The sequence below is a fragment of the Festucalex cinctus genome, chromosome 4 (genome assembly GCF_051991245.1).
Source record: "Festucalex cinctus isolate MCC-2025b chromosome 4, RoL_Fcin_1.0, whole genome shotgun sequence".
Classification (NCBI taxonomy): domain Eukaryota; kingdom Metazoa; phylum Chordata; class Actinopteri; order Syngnathiformes; family Syngnathidae; genus Festucalex; species Festucalex cinctus.
The window spans coordinates 12,601,631-12,622,165 of NC_135414.1; the positions used below are offsets into that span (position 1 = coordinate 12,601,631).

The 20,535-nt window shown below is 38.3% G+C and overlaps 2 protein-coding genes across 4 annotated transcripts in view; one reads left to right on the plus strand and one right to left on the minus strand.

The window, feature by feature from the left end:
• Positions 1–5: 5 nt before the first annotated feature.
• On the plus strand, positions 6–4,698 carry calml4a (calmodulin-like 4a). 3 transcript variants are annotated; one of them, XM_077518986.1, is made up of 5 exons: positions 6–659; positions 758–788; positions 1,098–1,238; positions 1,833–2,021; positions 3,692–4,698. In XM_077518986.1, exons 1-5 carry the CDS (start codon positions 657–659, stop codon positions 3,787–3,789), a joined length of 462 nt encoding a protein of 153 aa, XP_077375112.1. In that variant the 5' UTR covers positions 6–656; the 3' UTR covers positions 3,790–4,698. The 3 variants fall into 3 exon arrangements, with proteins under 3 accessions (XP_077375112.1, XP_077375113.1, XP_077375114.1); XM_077518987.1 differs by lacking the exon at positions 1,098–1,238; XM_077518988.1 differs by lacking the exons at positions 6–659; positions 1,098–1,238 and having other exon boundaries at positions 756–788.
• A 196-nt stretch (positions 4,699–4,894) lies between these two features.
• adamts7 (a disintegrin-like and metallopeptidase (reprolysin type) with thrombospondin type 1 motif, 7) overlaps positions 4,895–20,535 on the minus strand; it is a 93,484-nt gene continuing 77,843 nt past the window's right edge. The window contains exons 23-24 of the mRNA XM_077518973.1: positions 17,584–17,746; positions 4,895–8,806 (exon numbers count right to left, since the gene is read on the minus strand). Coding sequence (XP_077375099.1) covers positions 8,658–8,806; positions 17,584–17,746 — 312 coding nt within the window. The 3' untranslated portion in view covers positions 4,895–8,657. The remainder of the gene's footprint in view (positions 8,807–17,583; positions 17,747–20,535) is intronic.

Sequence of the window (20,535 nt, forward strand, 5' to 3'; positions counted from 1 at the left end):
GGCATGGAGAAAGACTTATGGATGGCTCAGAGGAAATTCCAGTCCACTATTTGACGTCTCAGGAAGCAGTGCGCCATTAAAACTGTATAGTGGGGAATCAGGGATATATACGATACGGTGCTGCTGACCTTGACGTGAGACGTTGTTAGTTTGAGAATGCTAAGACCTCCTCAATTCCACGACACGCTTTCGTATGAAGAAGAGTATGGAAACTCTGATTCGGGCTCTCCTATCTCTGGGGTTGAAGTCACAGAGCTGGTTTAAAAAGCTCCTTGGTGGCAGGGCCCTGGGGGTGGAAGAGAGCCGCACGAGGTTCCTCAAGCTGTGGATGTTGCAGGGCTGTCCTGGTTGACACGCCTCTGCAATATCATGTGGAAATCGGGGACGGTCCCTCTGTAATGGCATACCGGGGGTGGGCACACTTTTAATCAACAGTTTGTTGAACAGAATACAGTTGTTATCTTGTAAGCGTTGTCCTTGTGGCTCACTTGGAAGTGAAAGGGTTAAACTGTGCACCTTGGATCTGGTATCTGTGTTTCCACAGCAACCTATATTAAATTACACGCAGGCTTGGTGCTGTTGGACTTTGAACAGGTAGAGGGACAGACTTCAGGAAATTAATTTCTTCTTCCTGGAAAGCAACCTAACTACTTCCAATGGTAAGAACACTTGTTTGTGTTAGTACTTGAAATTTCTTGATTGTAAAACAACTTTTTTTTTGTGATTTGATTGGACGTTTTGTTATTTCATTCCACAGGCTAAATTCTTTACACCAGCTCAAATCAATGGTAAGACTTCTTGGCAGCATGCGTCACAGAGCTGTTCCTTTCCCCATCATTAACAAAAAAAAAAAAAAAAAATGCTTGAATGGGACTTGCCAGTGTGCCTGTTTCATTGTGTGTTCCGCTCAAATTATACAAATCAGCCTGCAGTGAAATTGAAATATGTGATTCATGCCATGTTGAGTATTGTCGTTTACCTCCTTAAAGTTAATTTTACTTTCGTGAGCTTGTTTGATTACGGACCAACACTGTTTTTCTGATGATTACGGACCGTTTTGAAACAACATTTAAACCACAACTAAATTTTGCTTGCAGAGTTCAAGGAGTGTTTCTCATTGTATGACAAGAAACAAAAGGGAAGGATTGACGTCAAGGACTTGATCACAGTTATGCGCTGCCTCGGTACAAGCCCCACACTTGGTGAAATTGAAAGACATCTTCAAGTTCACAAAATTGGTAATAACACCAAAAATAATCTGTTAGCCGTATCAGAATTAATTGCATTTTCACTAGAATGGCTTCCATTAGAGTACAGACCTTTTCCAAGCCCAAACAATCCCAATATGGATTATCCCCTTAGTAGATGCCAACCTCTTGCATATGCCATATTTTATCATTAGGAAAAATTTGCCCCACTGGCACTGTTTAGTGGAAATCAGTTTTGTTGTTTTGGGTGATCCTGCGAATGCCGATCAAACCATTTTCATCGGAGGAGGCATTTAATTATATGGTTGATTAATCAGAATGCATTCATCATATCGTTATACTCAGTTTACGATTTGAAAATAATTTAGTGATTAGTAGATGAAAATGACACACCAGAGCCTGAAAGCAGTACATTTTGTTTTGTGTGCAGAAAAAGGGACTTCATTAGTGGAAGCAATTAAGTTGTATTCACTTTGTTGCTGTGCAGACGATGTTGTTTCACAATAAGTTTAGCAAAACCAACTGTGCAGAAAAAAAAGTAGCTTTGTTAAAAGAGATTTTTGCATAACTCATTCTTGTTTGATGGATATTTCACTTGAACTGATTAAGTTTATCATGTTTTAGAAAAGTCCGGGAGCTTGGACTTCTCTACATTCCTGACCATGATGCACCGGCAGATACAACAGGAAGACCCTAAAACAGAAATTCTTGAAGCCCTGAGGATGACAGACAAACAGAAGAAAGGATACATTCAAGCCTCGGAGCTGAGGGCCAAGCTCACCATGCTGGGAGAGAAACTTACTGTCAAAGAAGGTACGAAAAAGGCTCAATCACCATGACTAAGGACAGTCTGTTCAAATACATTACAAAAATGTCAGTGTCAATATACAAACACAAACAGACAGCTCACTTTCCATTTGACGCATGTGGCATCCGCCAAAGGCGTGTTTTGTTATCCTGATATCAGATAGAGACTCAAGCACGAAGGAGCAAGGTGACCTTTTTTTTTGTCGTTGTCACACTAGAGCAGAGTTCATATGATGCTACAATAGAATACATACAGCACATTTTGTGAATGCAAAGATAATACTGTATCAACCAGTACGTGACCACATACCATGTAATAGAGTACCCTCATTACATACATCATGAGCTGCTGATGATGTCGACCCGATGAATGCGAAACGGGTAAGAAATTGAGGTAAGCCTCTGCGTTCCTAAAGGGACAATCAAAACTTTTGAATGTGTCTGGTGAATGACGAGTGCACGGCATGTTGCATTTTGTTTCATTAGGAACACTTGGAGGCTTACCTCGCTTTCGTTATGCACGTTTTGCATTGCTTGGCAGAGAGCGAGCCACCATTCGACATCACGATGCACTGCATGTGTTGCGACGTAAATAACAATGTCAGCATAAGTACAAATAAAGTTTCTTCAAAATGTATTAAATTGGGAATGATTTTTGAAAAATTAATGATTTTAGTAACTAGGGATGTAACGATAAGGGCAATATCGTGATATTAAAACTGCCACAATATCGTCGTCATGTTCACAATATTTAAAAGGAACACATCTGTTAAAAAGTCAGGTTGATTTCCATTTGTGCAGTAATAGCACCCTCTGGTGGCTAGTTTTTTTTTTTTAGTGCAGTTTAATTTTCACAAGGCATGTTTTGGCCCTTCTATGTTTAAAATCTACGCTAATTGTCAGATGAAGGGGAAGATAATATGCGTGTGAACCGAGTCAATATGTGGAGGAACTCAATGTATGCGTGCATTAACAAGTGTTAAGTTAGTTAAGTCAAAGTAACTAAGTTACTTAGTTTAAAGCAAGTAATCAGTAAAGTAACTAAGTTACTTTTAAAGCAAATCAGTCAAGTAACTTATTTTTTTCAAGGTAAAGGTGACAACACTACCAGTAAACATGTTTCAGATCTGTAAAATCTCCTTCATAATTTTGGATTTATTTGCAACAAATATAAAATTATAATAGAAAGACCAAACTTAACAATGGTAAATCAGAAGGTGATACTTTTTTTTTTTTTTTTTTTTGAGACTCTGATACCCATAATGAATGATATGATGCTTCAGTAAATGTAAACCAGTAACAATGTAAACAGTTTGCTTAATAAACCCTGTGACTGTAGGATCACCAACATCATGATCACCATGACGATGCTCTTCCATTTGATGATGACATTTCTGACATGCCCAAACAGCCAAGAGAATTGCTGTCATACTTGATGCAGTTGACACTGGATCCAAACATGTCGATGCTTGGCATATTCCAAGAAATCACAACTCTTCAGTTTTCACTGTTTTTTTTCCCCAGAGGTCGGAAATAATACCAATTTAGTCTAGCCCCAAATTGACCTTTTGACCACAAAGTAGTAATATTTAGAAATTCATTTCACTGGTAGCCATTTCAGTCTTTTGGTACATTCTTTGAAACTAGCTAAACTCTTTTCTGTTTCCTTTTTGTAGTGGATGAGCTGTTCAAAGAAGCAAACATCAAGCCAGGCGGAGTTGTTAATTATGAAGAGTTCATCGAAATAGTGACTCTGCCACCGGTTGATTATTGAGTTCAGCCTGCAAGGCGAGAAATAAACGCTCACTGTGTGCTGATTTAATTTCAACGGTTTCATTATGTTTGCAAAAACATTCAAGGTTTTGTCAGTTTTGGGTCTATTTTGTTAAAATGCATTTTTGTTGTTGTAATTTTTATCAAGCGTTTGATTTGTTTGATTATTCTTATTATATTCTTATTTATTTTATGTTTAAGTTCACATAAAAGATGATAATGATGAATAATTAAATGTTAAAATTAACTCATTCACTCCCAGACATTTTCGCTGAAGCAACCCCCTGTTTTACTGGATTTTGACTGATTTTGCAAGGCCCACAGAATATTGTGTTGTATTGCTATAAAAACATGGAACCTACCAAAAGAAAGTTTAGAGTCTCTTCTTTCATCAGGAAAAAAATATATTTGTATCTGTTTCCATTTTGCAGAAATTAACATTAGAATATAGCCAAGTTTTATCATTATTCACATTCCTGGTGAAAACACTGTCAAATAGAGTTTGTTGCAACATGGCCCTGCTGATCTCTTATACCCTGCTGCCACCTGCTGGCCGTTTTTTGTGTAACTACTATTTCTTTAAGCCACGTTTTCATGTCAGAAGCATCAAAGCCTTCTGTATGCTCTTGGATAAAAAACAAACAAAAAACAAATTTTTGGGAGTGAAGGACAAAATATAAAAAAAACATTTACACGTTTTTGGATTAGAATATGTTAAGAAGATTAAATAAAATTATTTTTATATAACAATGTTACATTCTATTTTTGGAGCTCATCATCAAGGTGTATGAGTGAGGGGGTGGGTACTCATGGCATCATGAATGATCACGAGTAGCCCGCGGCTGTTCCACAAACAGTTAACCGGTGCGTAGACATTGTGATTTTCTCAGAATGTTGTTATGATTTAAAAATGTAAACACTGACAGGGATTTATGAAAATAAAGTGCCTGGTGCAAGCAGAGCCAGTAGTCTCCATTACAAGTGTCACGTTCTGTGACAAATGTAATCTACTAAATATGTGAACTGTATGTAATTAAGATGTCATGTCATCAATGCATGCTTGAGGCATTCTTGGTAGGCATGATGCCTCCAAAAATAAGAAGCAGTGAGGAAAAACGTTTTCTTTTTAATGCAGCTCATTATTCATTTTGTGGGTATGACAAACTTTGTTGACAAGCAAATCAATTGATTTTTGGGCTGAACACTGGTACAACATGTTTCAAATAATGTTTCAATGCGGCAAAGCGCATACAATCACAGCACACATCTGTTAGTAACAGTAGCACCTTTGCTAGCAGCAGCCAGCAACACGCTATAGCGGGAAACAACATGACACATTGCCGTATACCATCAGCATTGTTTAACTCATTGACTGCCATTGACGGAAAAAGACGTCAAATAATGCATTTTTGCTGGGCTGGCAGTGAATGTGTTAAACACAATGTGCCAATATATTTTGTGATTATATTGCAGCCTCCTTTTTTCCTTTTTTTTTTTTTTTTTTATTTTTTTTTTTAAGGCAAATGTTGCTTAAAAATCCATCAATTTTGGTTACATCTCATCTTAAGTCATTGACTGCCATTGGCGGAAAAAGACGTCAAATAATGCATTTTTGCTGGGCTGGCAGTGAATGTGTTAAAAGCCGTTATTACACAGGATGGAGAAAATCCACTTTTAAAAAGTGCAGTTTTTTTTAGTTAACTACATTTCATTTGGTTTTGTTGGTCATAACAACTGACTATAGACATGTTAAAGTATAAGTAGATTTTAATGTTAAAAATACATTATCTACCAAATAAATACTGACTGCGCTATGAGATGTAATTATTTATTACTTCAGATCTCTGCTGGTTGTTGAATAGATACCTGAGAAGTGCATACATTTCACTCAAAAACCTTGTGACCTTTCACAGTGAAGGTAGAAAATAAAAACATTCAGAAAACGAATTTAAGAGTCATGTTCCCTTTGAAAGAATTAAAGGTTCCTCGCTGGCGATAAAGCTGCTTTGCTTTTTTGTGTTCAACAGTAAGTGTTTGATTTATGGCAGTCGGTTATCATTTGCCACGAGACATTACTGTGCATTTCTGCTTTATTATGCTGCATCAAAAAGCTTTTAGAGAAACTTAGTGAAAGATAGCGAGGTCTGAGGCTTTGCAGTCACCAATTTTTGTTTCGGAGAAGCATTCAAAAAAGAAAAAAAAGATAAAAAAAAACAACAACAACACTATCCTACATGTTGCACTGTGCCTTTCATTGGAGCCATCCATTTTCTAAATTGCTTATTCACTGTCACTGAGGTCATGGTGCTTTCAATGTAGAAAAGACCAAATAAAAACTGAAAGACGATTCACAAAACCTACATTAATATGATGTGGACACATCTTATAGGTAATAAAAAGTTACATTTGATTGATACTTAATTGACTATCAAAATGAAATGAAAGGTAGAGTATTTAAATATTTTATAAAGGCACTGGGCCTGCCCATACCTCACCTGAATTGAGCCCATGTGGCCTCGAGCACCAAATGTCCTGCAGCCTCATTTTCTTTGCGGCGATCACAGCATTCTTGAGAGATTTTTTTTTCTTTGAGCACCATTGAGCATTTGCTTTTACATTAATTTGACTATTAAAAATATGCACAGTAGGTAAGGTATGAATAAACCTTTCACTGTGATTTGAATTGAGACGGGAACACAGCTGCGAAAACGTTGTAATTGAACACAAATTTAGAAACCTATTGGATGTCAAATCATCTGTCACGAAGGTTATGATTGAAGCAATTTCATTTTGTATCTCTCCTTTTATCACTGATTGTTTTCCAACTACGGAATATCACATCTGCTGTGAGTCACCTTTTGTTAGCTGCACATGAGCTGTAATTAAGCGCTGGTAAACCGACACATATGGAATGTAAGCACCTGTCATTGTTTTATCTCACTCTTACATATTTCATTTATACATTCATTTGTATTGTACCTGCTACCAAACACAAATGATAATGTGTAGTTTCTCTTGTTGTGGATATATATGTTATATCCTAAGCTGGCTATCTTCTGTAAGCCTGTTGTCAGTGACAGTTTTGCCAATCTGGCAATATATTATCTACAAAGTGAAACTAATTATTTAAATTCCTTTCATTACTGAACAGAGAAGCTCAGCTACGATGGCATATTAAAGTTAAAGTACCATTGATAGGGGCCACGTATAAATATATATATATTTTTAATATTTGTAAAACCCCAAACAAATTTACGAGAAATAAACTCGCAAATTTGCAACAAAAAACTCATAAATTTGCATCATTATAAAGTGGCAAATTTGCGACAAAAAAAGCACAAATTTACGAGAAATAAACTTGCAAATTTGTGACATTATAAAGTGGCAAATTTGCGGGGAAAAAAAAAGCACCTCGTAAATTTACGAGAAATAAATTCACAGATTTGCGAGAAAAAAACAAACTTAGAAACCTGCGAGAAATACAGCATAATCTGATGTTTGTGCCAAAACTTTTCGGATGTAGTAAGGACATAGTAATTGCTTTAGCAGAGATTAATCGTATCATTTTAAAGGGATTACATCACAGTATTTTAAGTTCTTCCACAGTTAACTATAGGCATATAGTGATTAAGTCTTACCTTTGACAACATGGTGATGATATTTTTTATAAAATATTATGTGTTTTGCTGGTTATTTTTGTAACGCGGAAGTAAAACGCCCAGTTCAGTAAAACCCCGCCTCTCCCTGTGTGATTACCACACCCCTGATTGAGATGGCTGCAGCTTGCTGTTGGAGATCTGCGTTTAAGCACTTCTCGGAATGCAAGCCATCAACAATAAAACAAAATGGCTCCTTGCCGCAAGAAATCGTGGAGGAGGAGGGGAGGAGAGTGAAGAAGCGAGGAAAGAAGGAGGTGGGAAAAATACAAACGGTGTGAAAATGTGTGAAAGTCGGCATGTGTTTAAGTCAGCAGAGGCGGTGTGGGGGTGGGTCCACACCTAAAGATGTCACAATGTGACAACTAATTTTCTCAGGTTGGCAGGGGCTGGTGCTTGGAGAACAGAATGCCCTCGAATTTCTCATAGATGGGCGAATGGAGAAAAACACCACTTTGGTGATGTTTTTGGTGAAGAATTAGCATTTTAACATGGCTAAAAGTTCCAAAAAGTTTTTTTTTTTCATGTTGCTGTCCCTTCAAGCATTTCCACTTTGACGGGTTGAGTACTGCCAGCGACAAAAACGCCTCGCTTTGCGAAGGTCCACACCCTGAGGATCAAGAATTTAAGTTCATTTGCTACAATATATATTTACTTGTACATTTATGTTTACAGAATTATTTTCACTTTCATACATTTAGGTATGTTTTTGTACAAGTAGCTAAGTTGATGTCAAGTGCTGAATCTGCTGTTCTCAGTCATTCGACTTGCATTTACCTAAAAAGTATGATAGCTTCTGATTGGTTAGTGTTAGTCAGCTCACGTTAGCTCCTGTTGGACAAAAGCCAGTACTTCGTCCAGACTATGGCTACATTATGTGTATTTATCGCAAGATTCTGAGTTTTTTTTTCCTCACAAAATTGTAAGTTTTTTTCGTGTAAATTTACAAATTTTTTTCCTCGCAAATTTGCTCGTTTATTACTTGTAAATTTGGTAATTTTTTTTCTCGCAAATTTGCCACTTTATAATAGCACAAATTTGCAAGTATATGTCTCATGGATCTGTGAGTTTTTTTTTCTCAGATTATTACCCACCGTCAAAAAAAAAAAAAAAAAAAAATCATACATACCTAAAACAAACTCGTACTAAGATGACAGTCTGTCAAGGTGATAAAATCCAAACTTAATTGATGAGTTGTTGCCTCGCTCTTGGCTCAGTGGTGGCTGGCGCTGCTGGGTCGGCCTGGCTGTTGGTTGCAGGTTTTGCAGCACTGTGCCCGCACGTTGGGCAACTGGCAACGTGCCAACCAGTGGAGAGTCTGACAGAAGCGAGATGTTAGACGATCACGGAGACAAACTGCTCCTGTTTGGGGGACAGGCACAGGGGTGATATTTGAGACCAATTGGCAGGAAATGTAGTAAAACGTAAAACTTTAATACAATTATTGACCAGTGCAATGTGCTGATCCAATTTGGTGAGTAGATTTGTCAGATAACAGACCTCGGAACTTCCTGGGTGAAATGTGAGATTAAAGAACTGCTATGATCAGTGTATTTCTCTTTTTTACTCTCAGGGAGCAAAGGAAACATCTGGATTTCTTCTTACTGAATTTTCCTCTGCTCAAGTTGCTGTAAAAGCAATTTTGACGATGTTTGAGGTGGGATTGTGCACACAACGTTACAAGAGAAGTATTAACAATCAGAGCAAGCAGGAGCGCTTCTAGGATGTGCTGGATTTGTTAAAAAATGTCTCTTTGGTGCTCTTCAGTGAAGGGAAACAACACAATACACAACATATTTACAATGTCTTTTTAAAAATAGATTTTAGAGAAAAGGAGTGAAGTCTAGTTCGCCATTCAGACCAGGATACTTTGTGGCTCTTAAAGTGTAGATCCAAAAAGACTATCTGCAGAAGTCTTTTCAATCTATCACGTCCTGTTAAAGACACCGTAAATCATATATTGTGTATTGTGTGTTTTTTTTTTTTTCACAGTTTCTTTTAAAAGTATTTTAAAGATTTCAATGGCTCATATTTCTTGCAATTGGCATGTTATAAGGTTGGTGTGATACAAACAGAGGTGGGTCGAGTAGCAAAATAGTTGTAAAATTTGTACTCAAGTAAGCGTAGAGTTACTTCAAAATATTATTACTGAAGTAAAAGTAAAAAGTAGTCACAAAAAAATACTCAAGTACAAGTAAAAATGTATTCACTGAAAAGAATACTCAAATACTGAGTAACTGCTTGAACAGGAAGTCTGATTTATTTTGAAAGAGAGAGAGAGAGAGAGAGAGAGAGAGAGAGAGAGAGAGAGAGAGAGAGAGAGAGAGAGAATCTGAGTACGCCGTCAAACGGACCAATCATGAGCAATGCTACGTCCCGCCATCTACGGTGTGTAAGAACTGGCGAGGTGCACCGGCCACGAGCTACGCGCCAACTTCAAATTGATGACCCGCATAGTGATGTGATCCACGCCCGTCATTAACGCAAGAGCAAACGCAGAAGTATAAACCAGGCTTTACACCATAAGCAAAGCAAACAAAAATAAAATAGCAGTAGCATCTAGTAGTTTTAGCACAGCAAAATGTTGATTTTTACATTTACTTGATCCTGCTTGTATTATGATTGTGTTGAGCAAGGTTCTGGTCACGTACACATGCATGCGTGTGGTTGGGCTGTTCTATGCCAAAATGCCAGGGCCAATTTTTTGCCCTGCTTCACCATATATTAAGTCAAAAATGTTCTTTACAAACTTATATATATGTGCCACCACTAGTCTAAAAACCGTATTCTGCTTTTTATCCATCTCAGGGGCAGCCATTTTGCCTTGTACTTGGGACTTGCTGTCCACCGAAAATGGCCTCACAGTGCCTAAGAGCTCAGGTAACGACTGTCATGGCTCACCTGTTTGTTGGGTTTGGTCATGTGACATTTGCAAGCTAAGCCCTTAGCACTGTGATGCAATTTTCAGCATTTATGTAAATTTACTGACGGTCCTAAAATAGCGGCTGTTTTTTAGCGATGACTGTGGTGACGGTGTTGAATGAAACAAACTATCATCTCTCACATGCACCATTTTGAATGTGATGAGGATGGACTTCCGCCGCTGAAGAGTGACGTTGCCTACGAAAAATACGTCACAGAAAACAAATGAATTTGATTTGCACGGTTCATTTTGAACTGGACTGAGTCGTCGTTGTCAAGGGCGACCTGTACACACCCATTTCTCTTGTGTAGAAAGAAAGTGGGTTTGGCTTGTCTTTTTGTTTGTAGTGAAGTAAAGAACATCACTTGACTTTTTAACACTTCCTCAAGAGATGAGCACGAAACTCATTCAGCAAGACTGAGTGAATTCTTTCGGAATCGTTTGACTATCATACATCATTGCTTTCGCTGGCTTTATGTCTCATTATGAAGTGGCAGGAAGTGCTCAACAGGTATTCACATAAGCCTACTTGTCATCAAAAGTGCCTCCATGGGGGCTAAGAAAAAAATAAAACAGCCCACGCTTTCAGATTTCAATATCTGAAGGCCAGAGAGGGAGCTTGATGGCTTTAAAAGAAGACCACTCAAATATTTAACTGCAGTTACCGAGCTATTCTGAGTGAGCCCTTTTCTTCGAAGATAATGTAACATTTGAAAGTTTATCTTGGATTCCATTATTGAAAGTACTCCCACATTCCTTTACATATTGGAGACATTTGACTATGTTTTATACAATAAGCTGTACATGATGCAATTTATGATCAGTGCAATGTAAATGACGCCCACGTCAGTTACTGTTACGCCTAAAATATACCGGTATCATATACTGTAGGTACAGCACACAATTGTGGTGTTGCAAATACATTTTGTATATAAAACTAGACAAAGTGAAATTTCTGCAGAAATTCCGTGGGAATGCTGAAAGCTGAATGCTAATAAAATATTTCCCAAGCGAGATTTGAACCAACACACTTGCATTGTCTTCGTAACACCAGGCAAGTATTTAACATGTGAGCCAACTTGGCTTGTTGAAAATCATGGCTAATTTCCTATTTATATGTAAAAGTGTTATCTGAAAGTACCCTCCATTCATTTAGATGGAAAAATTGAACTAATGATAGCCAATGAAAAAATGCAACAAAATAAAAATCACGCAATAGCACCCCCTAAGCATGCAGTACCCGACATTCATTTAGATCGTTGTTATACATGTAATCACTTCGCATAATTGCCATGAATAGATTCAGTCAGAGGTGGGATTCGAACCCGCGACCTCCTGGTTACTGGACAATGCATTTTACCAAGTGTGCCACTGAGCAGCATTACAGAGCTGGTAATGATGAGAAGTTGTATGTATGGAAGTGGGTGTGGAAAGTGGGACTTAGAAAAGGTTCAACGTCAGTCCCATTGAAAATGAATTGAATGGGGGAAAGTCAATATTGAACATTAAATTGAGCAAATACTATAAGTATTGTGAAATTAGTGAGCAATATTTGAACGGTGTAAATCGGAAGTATTATGTGGGAGTTATTACACGGCAAAAAAAGTGTGGAGAATAAAAAGCTGAATGTGGGAAATGGCAGGAAAACTACTCGATTAGACCACTACAGAATGCTTTCTTACCGTCTTTATGTACTATTCAATCCATCCATCCTGGACTGCTTGCCAGCCAATCAAAGAGAACATGCAAACAATTGCAATCACATTCATCATACCCATATGCAATTTAGAGTCGGGGGCTGGAGAAAAACCATGCAAGCGTGGGGAGCACTTGGTCTATTTCATTCAAATGCATCATCCAAAGACACGTGTGTAACATGCGGTGGGAATAAAATGTCAGTTATCTAACAGGCGCAACAATCTAGGTCAACACCACTCAGGTTGTACATTGCACTTATTTGAATAGAGGCTGACTGTGGATAAAGACTTGTTCGCCAGCTCACTCACTCCAACATTAAATATAACATGCATACATACAACTGTAAATGGAGGCACTCCCCTTGCTACTGATTCCAACCATGAAGTAAAATATAGTCATTAGGTTAAAAACAAACTACCAACATCTAAATTGTAAGCAAAACATTTTGTACTTTAACGTATCATATGTACAGAATGTTTAGTGTCTTGCTTTTCTAGATATTGCATTAGATGTTGAACATCCATGAAAAGTGATGAAGTATGCAGCCTCACAGGAAGTGGCCCAAAACACGATGCCTGATTTTCATATCCTCCTGACTACCTGGAAAAAAAGTATTGTCCAATCATGTTTATTTTGATATTCCCCAATCTTTGTGAAGTAACTGGAAATACTGCAAAATAAATTTTGAAAAACAAAACAAAACAAGATTTTATTTTTAAGCTATGATATGTCCACTACAGAGGACATTTTTTAAAAACTTAAATGCTAGGCTCAAATACAGCTAAAATAATTCAAACAATACTTTAATGTGTTCTCAAGAGTCTTATAGAAAACACACTAACAACATTTAAAGCCTAAATGTGTTCAATAAAAAGTGTTATACACTTTTCCTCTTCCCTAAAAAGTGCTTGCACTGAGGGAAGCCATTTTCTTTTATGATGCAATCAAAGGTAGCAAAGCCTCACCCCTACACATTTGGTATCATTGGAAAGTTCTGAATGTCTTCTATAGAGCACAAAATCGTATGCACTGGGTGGGAGATATTCAGGTTTAAAAAAGTCCACTACACAGGACAAATTTGAATTGCTGGTAGTTAGGAAGATATAAACATTTTTCAGTCTTTTGTAAGTTTCCAATATTTCAGTGACCACTATGGATTTGCTTAAGAGAAAATCCAATATGAAAACATTCGCTGTAAATCTAAGCAACTGCAAACCACTAAATATGGTCTGATATTGTGGATTCAATGTGTATGCACACCTGATTACATTAGGCACCAGCTGCAACTAAATATGTCTCATTTCCTGCGTATGTCTCTTCTCCTATTGGCTATGCTTGACCCGCCTCGTCCATAATCATCCCTAGGGCTGCTGCAGGCCCAATATAGAACAGTAATCAACAAAGTGCAATGTGGAACATTGTCAATGGGTGGTTTGATTTGAGATGTTATGATGATACAAAACAAGTATTGGAAGGAGATAGTTCATGTAGCAGCAGTCCACTGCTTTCAAACATGAAACACTTTGTGAAACTGTACTTCAATGTGTCACATTAAAGGTCAGTTACAGTCACCCCATCAACTTGTAACATTTACGTCCTTATGATGCTGTCTAAAAATAGTGAGTACAGTGAAGTAAGAATTTTGAACATGGGATGAAAGGTTCTGGACAAATTGAACTTTTAGTGGGTGTGTAAAAAAAAAAAAAAAAAAAAAAAAAAAAAAAAAAAAAAGAGTATTGCTACAAAATTTCACACAATATACATACTGAATTCAATTTTGGATTTATTTTTCACAAAGATGCTCATTTAAAGGGATATTTGACTCATTGAGCAATTTTCAGTAGTAAAAAGTTAATATTTTGTCCAGAATTAATTTGATAACTTCATTATTCAATAGCTATAAAAACACATTTTTCCACTTGCTGTCGACTGAAGATGACATCACCTGTGCTGAGGAAACAGCTAACGACTCACGTCTCACCTGTTTTTTGGGTTTGGTCAACAAACTGAGCCATGATTGCATTGATCTAGCCATTGAGCCATTGATCGCAAAATTATTTTTTAAAGGTATTGTTTGTGAAAAATAATATCACATTAATTATAGACAAAATTGTATCTTCTTACTGTTGGAAATGGCTCAATGAGTCAAGTATCCCTTTAAAAACCCTACTTAGCATAAATGGACAAAAACATTTTTTTTTTTTTTTTTTAATGGGACGGACTATTTTTGTTGTTTTTTTTTAAGGAAAATAATGAAGCTAGCTAAGCTTATTACCATGATGTTCTAAATGGCGTTACATTACATTAAATTGCACTAATGAAATATTCACAAGAAGAGCAGTGTTGAGAGTAGAAAAGTTCATCAATTGTATTCTAATAAATTAATCTGTTATGGATTTTTTTAAAGTGTTTGAAGTGCTCATTCCATGTCTTAATTTTCTTTATTTTTATTTTTTTTGAGACAAACAAAATGGCAGCCAACTGTCACGTTGCTCCTTTGCTCTTTGTGACACGTGTACCGTCCATGTGAGTCAGGAACTCGTGTCACTTTCATTACTGAGTGCTGCTGCCAGTCATTTCTTCCCATCTCTACAAATGTAACCTCTGCAGGGAAAATAATGGCAAAGGCGCATCAGCAATGAAGCGTTTTTTCACCGGAAAAACTACGCCTGGTTTGTGCCACAACATAGTAGTTTTGACACTGTGATTGAAAATTACAAATCTTAATTCCAGCAGAGTTGAGATGTATAAATGGAAAAAAAAAAAAAAAAGTGCAATGATTTGATTGTGGATTCATCAGACCACAGGTAATTTTTCCAACTTGTGTCCATCTAAGAAGATCTTGGTCCCAGAGGAAAGAAAGCATTTCTGCGTGTTAATGACTTTCGCTTTGCATTTGAGAGTTTTAATTGGATTTGTGGGTGTAGCGACAAACGGTGTTAACTGACAATGAGGTGGTTCTGAGCCCATGTGGTAATTATCTTTACACAATGATTTTTTTAAAGGCAGTTCCACCTGAGGGATTGAAGATCACGCGCATTCAATGTTGATTTTTCAGCCTCGGTTTGGTCAAAAAAAGTGTGCATGTTGGAGTATTGGATAACCTACTCAATGTTGGATTTTGCTTATCGTACATTTTTTTGGGGGGGGGGGGGGAATCTTCTCGACATGGTTCTCTTCCCTGGGTACTGCACAGTGTCTGCCTATTTCTCCTGATGGGTATGTTGAATACAAATATTAAAGCAAATCTTTCTTTTTTAAATCAACCATTTACATAACTGCCACTGGCACCAAGTTCTCCACTCATGATTGGGCATCGTAGCTCAAAGTAACAACATTAATTAAAAACAAGTAAAATTAAATTAAACAAAAAAAATGTATTTACTGAAAATCACGACATAAAAGACAGGGACATGCAAGATTTGCTTTGCATACATTTGTGTGAGAAAGCCCATCTGTGGCCTTTCAATGATAAAATGTCGCATATGTCTGTTAAGATTCGTGGGAGGTTCTGGACCCAAGTGGAGGGAGGCAAGGCGAGGCGAGGCGAGGCGGGGCAGGGGTGCTCTCAAATAAGTTTTAATTTTAACATAAACAAAGTGCAACACAAGATACAAGAGTAAACTTACTAATAGAAAACTAAACAGGCAGGACGGACAGGAGCAGGAAACGAGGTGTGACCAGGACAACAACAAAGACTGAACGAAAGCAGGGAACTAAATGCACATACTAACGAGAGACACCTGGACAAGACAAGTGGCTTGGGGAGCTGATTGGATAACACAAGGGAACGGAAAAAACGAGCACAGGTGGACATGATAAAATTTGACGAGACAATGACAGAAAGGAGACACAAGGAAAACATAACCATCCATCCATCCATCTTCTTGACCGCTTATTCCTCACAAGGGTCGCGGGGGCTGCTGGCGCCTATCTCAGCTGGCTCTGGGCAGTAGGCGGGGGACACCCTGGACTGGTTGCCAGCCAATCGCAGGGCACACAGAGACGAACAACCATCTACACACACGCACACCTAGGGACAATTCGGAGCGCCCATTTAACCTGCCATGCATGTCTTTGGAATGTGGGAGGAGACCGGAGTACCCGGAGAAGACCCACACGGGCACGGGGAGAACATGCAAACTCCACCCAGGAAGGTCCGAGCCTGGACTCGAACCGGAGACCTCAGAACTGGGAAGCGGACGTGCTAACCACTCGACTACCGTGCCGCCCGAAAACATAACCAAAAAACCCAAATCCTAACAATGTCTGCCCAAAAATGTGTTGAGATATTACATTCAAGATTAAATTATCTTGAGACTTGTCCAAGAAGTTGGGCACTTTTAATTAGTGCATTTTCACCTTTATGGGAATCCAGAGAAAAAAAAAAAAAGTCCACTAACATCTAGGGAGCCCCAAACCTGACGTTTTTTTTAAAAATTGTATTTATGGCCACGAAACAGATAAATCATGCAATCAAAATGCTAATTTGGAGCCATGAAATATATAGCTATAATGGGGGGCACAAAAATACAAACTTGTGGGTTGAATTAAGCAGTTCAGAAAATGGTTGGATGGAACTCTTGTGAATAATTTTGATGTGTGGGTAAGCAAATGGCACGCACCTTTACAGGAGACCTCAATACCCTCAAGTGAATAAAGTGCCTTTTAGTATTCTGTTCTCATCAACAGCATGCATTGCAACTTAATCTCACCCTAAAATAAAAATGTAATCTTATTACTGTTTATGTCATCACGTGACTTTCTCTGAACACGTTTGCCGTTTACTCAAAGTGGCAGAGCGTTTTCTATCATGCCAAAATGGCTGCTCTAATTGTCATTTTGGGATGTGTGACGTCAATGTGTGACCAATTGTTCAGTCGACAATTACAAATTAGTATTGCATGGCCAGAAATTAGCATTTTGTGCACATATTATATTTGTATTGTATTGTGTCCACAATAAAAACAAAATAGCTATTGCATGTGCCCCCTTTTCAACATTAGACACCTGCACATCCAAAAATCTCTGCACACTTCTAGTAAAAGTTGAAAAGGTATTCTTTTCTGAAGGCAAAGAAGCTATTCATATGATTGATGAGCAAGAGAACCCATTCAACAGTGGATTTTTGGCGCTTTTTGCTTGAGCACCTGGTAGGAAGTCACACCTGTGATTTGGGCACTTGAAACCTCATTCCACAGTTCTCTTCAAATAATTTGAGAAGAAGACCAGAAAGCATGCAACACAATGGTATGATGAGCATGGAGTTATGTGCATGCTGATTTTAAGTGTCACCTTGTAAAATAGGTAACATGCACCTAAAACTTGTAATTTTGAGTAGGTATCAAATATTTGGTTATATTACTAGTTGATTGAAGTTATGCAAATTCAGATGAAGGTTCAGTAATTATACTAAATTGCACTGAACAACTTTCCGTTATAAAACACAATTACCATCATGAGTTGACCAAATTATAAATCATGCGGGTATTACGTGTAATTCAAGTCATTTTCTCACCGGAAAGGTCCTTGTGACACTCATCCAAGTTACACTTCTGTGTGCTTGCCGGCTGCACCTCATGGTCACAATGAGTTTGATCCACCTCTTCTTCGGTCTCAGCTTTTGTGTTAACGCACTTGATGAGTCGCCGCTGCACTCCACCGCCACAAGAAGCCGAACACTGAATGGAGAATTTGTCACTCATTACTTGCACATAATGCACTTCAACGATTGCAGAAAGTAATTAAAGTGCTTGGTTATATAAAAAATGACGTTGATGTGGCTTCACTGTTTGTCCTGATTTGAGGCCTTCATGAGTTACATTTTGGTTTAAGATGCGGCTCTTAGCAGTACGTTTTTCAATTATTTTGTATTTGTTCACCGTTTGCTAGCTCTGCTGCCTCACTTTAAGAAGGATTTCGGGTTCCCGTTTTGGTGTTTCTCACCCTTACCTATGAACCTCAGCAGAATAAACATTATGTGAGTTAAAACATTTCGTCGGCCACTGTTTTTTTTTTTACGAGTGTGCATGTTCTGTTTTCAGCTGGAACGTAATGACATTTTTGCTCATTCTGGATCTGTCTGATGCGCAGTGGTTGCTGAGGCTCTGCTGATGTTTCTCTCGGGTTAAGCTGGCTGTGAAAAGGTCTTTGTGTGAGCCCTGGAATTAGGGAGTCATGTGGGGAGGTAACAGAATGAGCAGTGATTGGGAAAGAAGTCATAATGGATGGTGTGTGCGTATGTCATGCCACAAAATCATACGAGGCTGAATGATGCAGCTGTTCTGGTGCATTCACGTTTGTCAAAATGGTACCAATAGGTAAAACACATTTCGCATCTGTTTACTTGTATGTCGGAGTCATGTCTGTTTAATCACATTTATTATTATTATATGTTGTTGCTACGAGGATTAAGTGGAGCAGATATTCATAGTAATTTTTCCAAAGGTAAGACAAATGATTGCAATATTGGTCGAATATTGGCAGAAATGTCGTAGTACATTACAAAGTAGCACATTACTCTAAAATAAGCACATTTTAGAGTAATGACATAAATGCCATATTTTCCGGACTATCAGTCACACTTTTTTCCATCGATTGGCTGTTCCTGCGACTTATATACTCTGTTGCGACTTCCATCCATCCATTTTCTTGACCGCTTATTCCTCACAAGGGTCGCGAGGGGTGCTGGCGCCTATCTCAGCTGGCTCTGGGCAGTAGGCGGGGGACACCCTGGACTGGTTGCCAGCCAATCGCAAGGCACACAGAGACGAACAACCATCCACACTCACAAGCGATACATGAAAAATATAGGCCTACTACGGGGTATATAATTTTACAGACAGCCACAAGAGGGCACTCTCGACTTACGCACCAATATCTCCTACTCCATGTTTAAACAGTAAACATTAGCTGACAAAGACAACTGAGAACGACTGAACACAAATGCCGCCCAAAAGAAAAGTAGTGAACCTTCATTGTGTTAGCATAATTCTTTTATTAACTCAATCACTCCCAGCCATTTTCACTGAAGCAAACCCCCTTCGCTCCCTGCAGTTTTGCTGGATTTGGACTGATTTTGATTTGATTCAACAGGTTAAAAAAAAAAAAAAAAAAAAAAAAAAAAGTACATTTCTATCTGTTTCTGTTTTGCAGCAATTAGCATTAGAATATAGCCCAGTTTCATCATTATTCACAAATCTTTTTAAAACTGTGGGAAAAACAGCTTGTTGCAACATGGCCCTGGTTGATCTCTTATACTCTGATGCCACCTGCTGGCCGTTTTTCTTATAACTACCATTGTTTAAACCGTTCACTTCAATTCAGAGGCTGCATCAAAGCCTTCTGTATGCTCTAGCATAAAAAAACACACAAACAAACAAAAAACAAACAAACAAACGTATAAATACGTCTTTGGGACACTGGTGATATTTAAAATAGAACGTATTTATATGTTATTGGGAGCAAATGAGTTAATGTTTTAACTTGCCTTCGAAGATGACATAATGTCTGTTTTTGTTCAAGGAGTTTGTCAAATAAATTACTTTGTCTTTGTGATGTTACGAAATTCCCCGAGGTTTGGGCATGACAAATGAATCCCCAATTCGGAGCATGTGTTGTTTCTAGTGTTGTTCCAATCTAGTTTTTTTGGCCCCCGATACCCAGCTTTGCAGTATCGGCCGATACCGATACCATACCGATACCTAAGGTTTTTTTTTCCTCAACATGAAAAAGCTGTCCTGCCATTGGTTCAGAGCATTCAAGGGCCAATAGGATATCTTAGATCGGCATGCAGTGAGCATATCGCATATCACATAGTGAATGTCGTGCACGAGCAAGACACAAGATGCTGCATCCAAAATCCTATATTAGCGTTGGAATTAATGGTATCGGCATGTTACATGTGAGTAGTCACCGATACAGCTACCACTGTTTTAATGCAGTATCGGCGCCTCTGCCGATACCAGTATCGGTATCGGAGCAACACTAGTTGTTTCCAAGAAAATCACATGGCCGATGACAAATGAGGTATCGGATTGTACGGATGATGTCATTGGTTCATTCACCGTATCATTACTTCAGAAGACTGGAGACCTCGTGCTGCTTTGCAGGTGTTGTCAGCATTTGTTGAGTGCTTCAAATTGGTGAGTTCGAGAGTTACTGTTTGTGTGAGAAAAGAATACTTGGTGTGGAGAAGTACACCTTATGCCGTATTTGCACTACTCACTGCTATAACTACAACATTGTCACTGGGTGGAGGGTGACGTCATGCTGATCCTCGTGGAGATAGTAGTGTTGTGTTAGCGAGCGTTTAACAATTGGGATTGAAAGTGGAAAAAAAACAAGAGGCCAGCTTCGAGCACGGGCCAAAATCTAGCTCAAACTCCAAGAAAACGAAGAGTTTATACGAACACACAAATTCACATACGTGCACCATGCACGAGCTTCACCAAGAGGCTGCAGTTACGCT

Coding starts and splice junctions, on each gene's coding strand:
- calml4a (XM_077518986.1), top strand. Junction 1,239..1,832: donor TCTTCAAGTTCACAAAATTG/GTAATAACACCA, acceptor ATCATGTTTTAG/AAAAGTCCGGGAGCTTGGAC. Junction 2,022..3,691: donor GAAACTTACTGTCAAAGAAG/GTACGAAAAAGG, acceptor TCCTTTTTGTAG/TGGATGAGCTGTTCAAAGAA.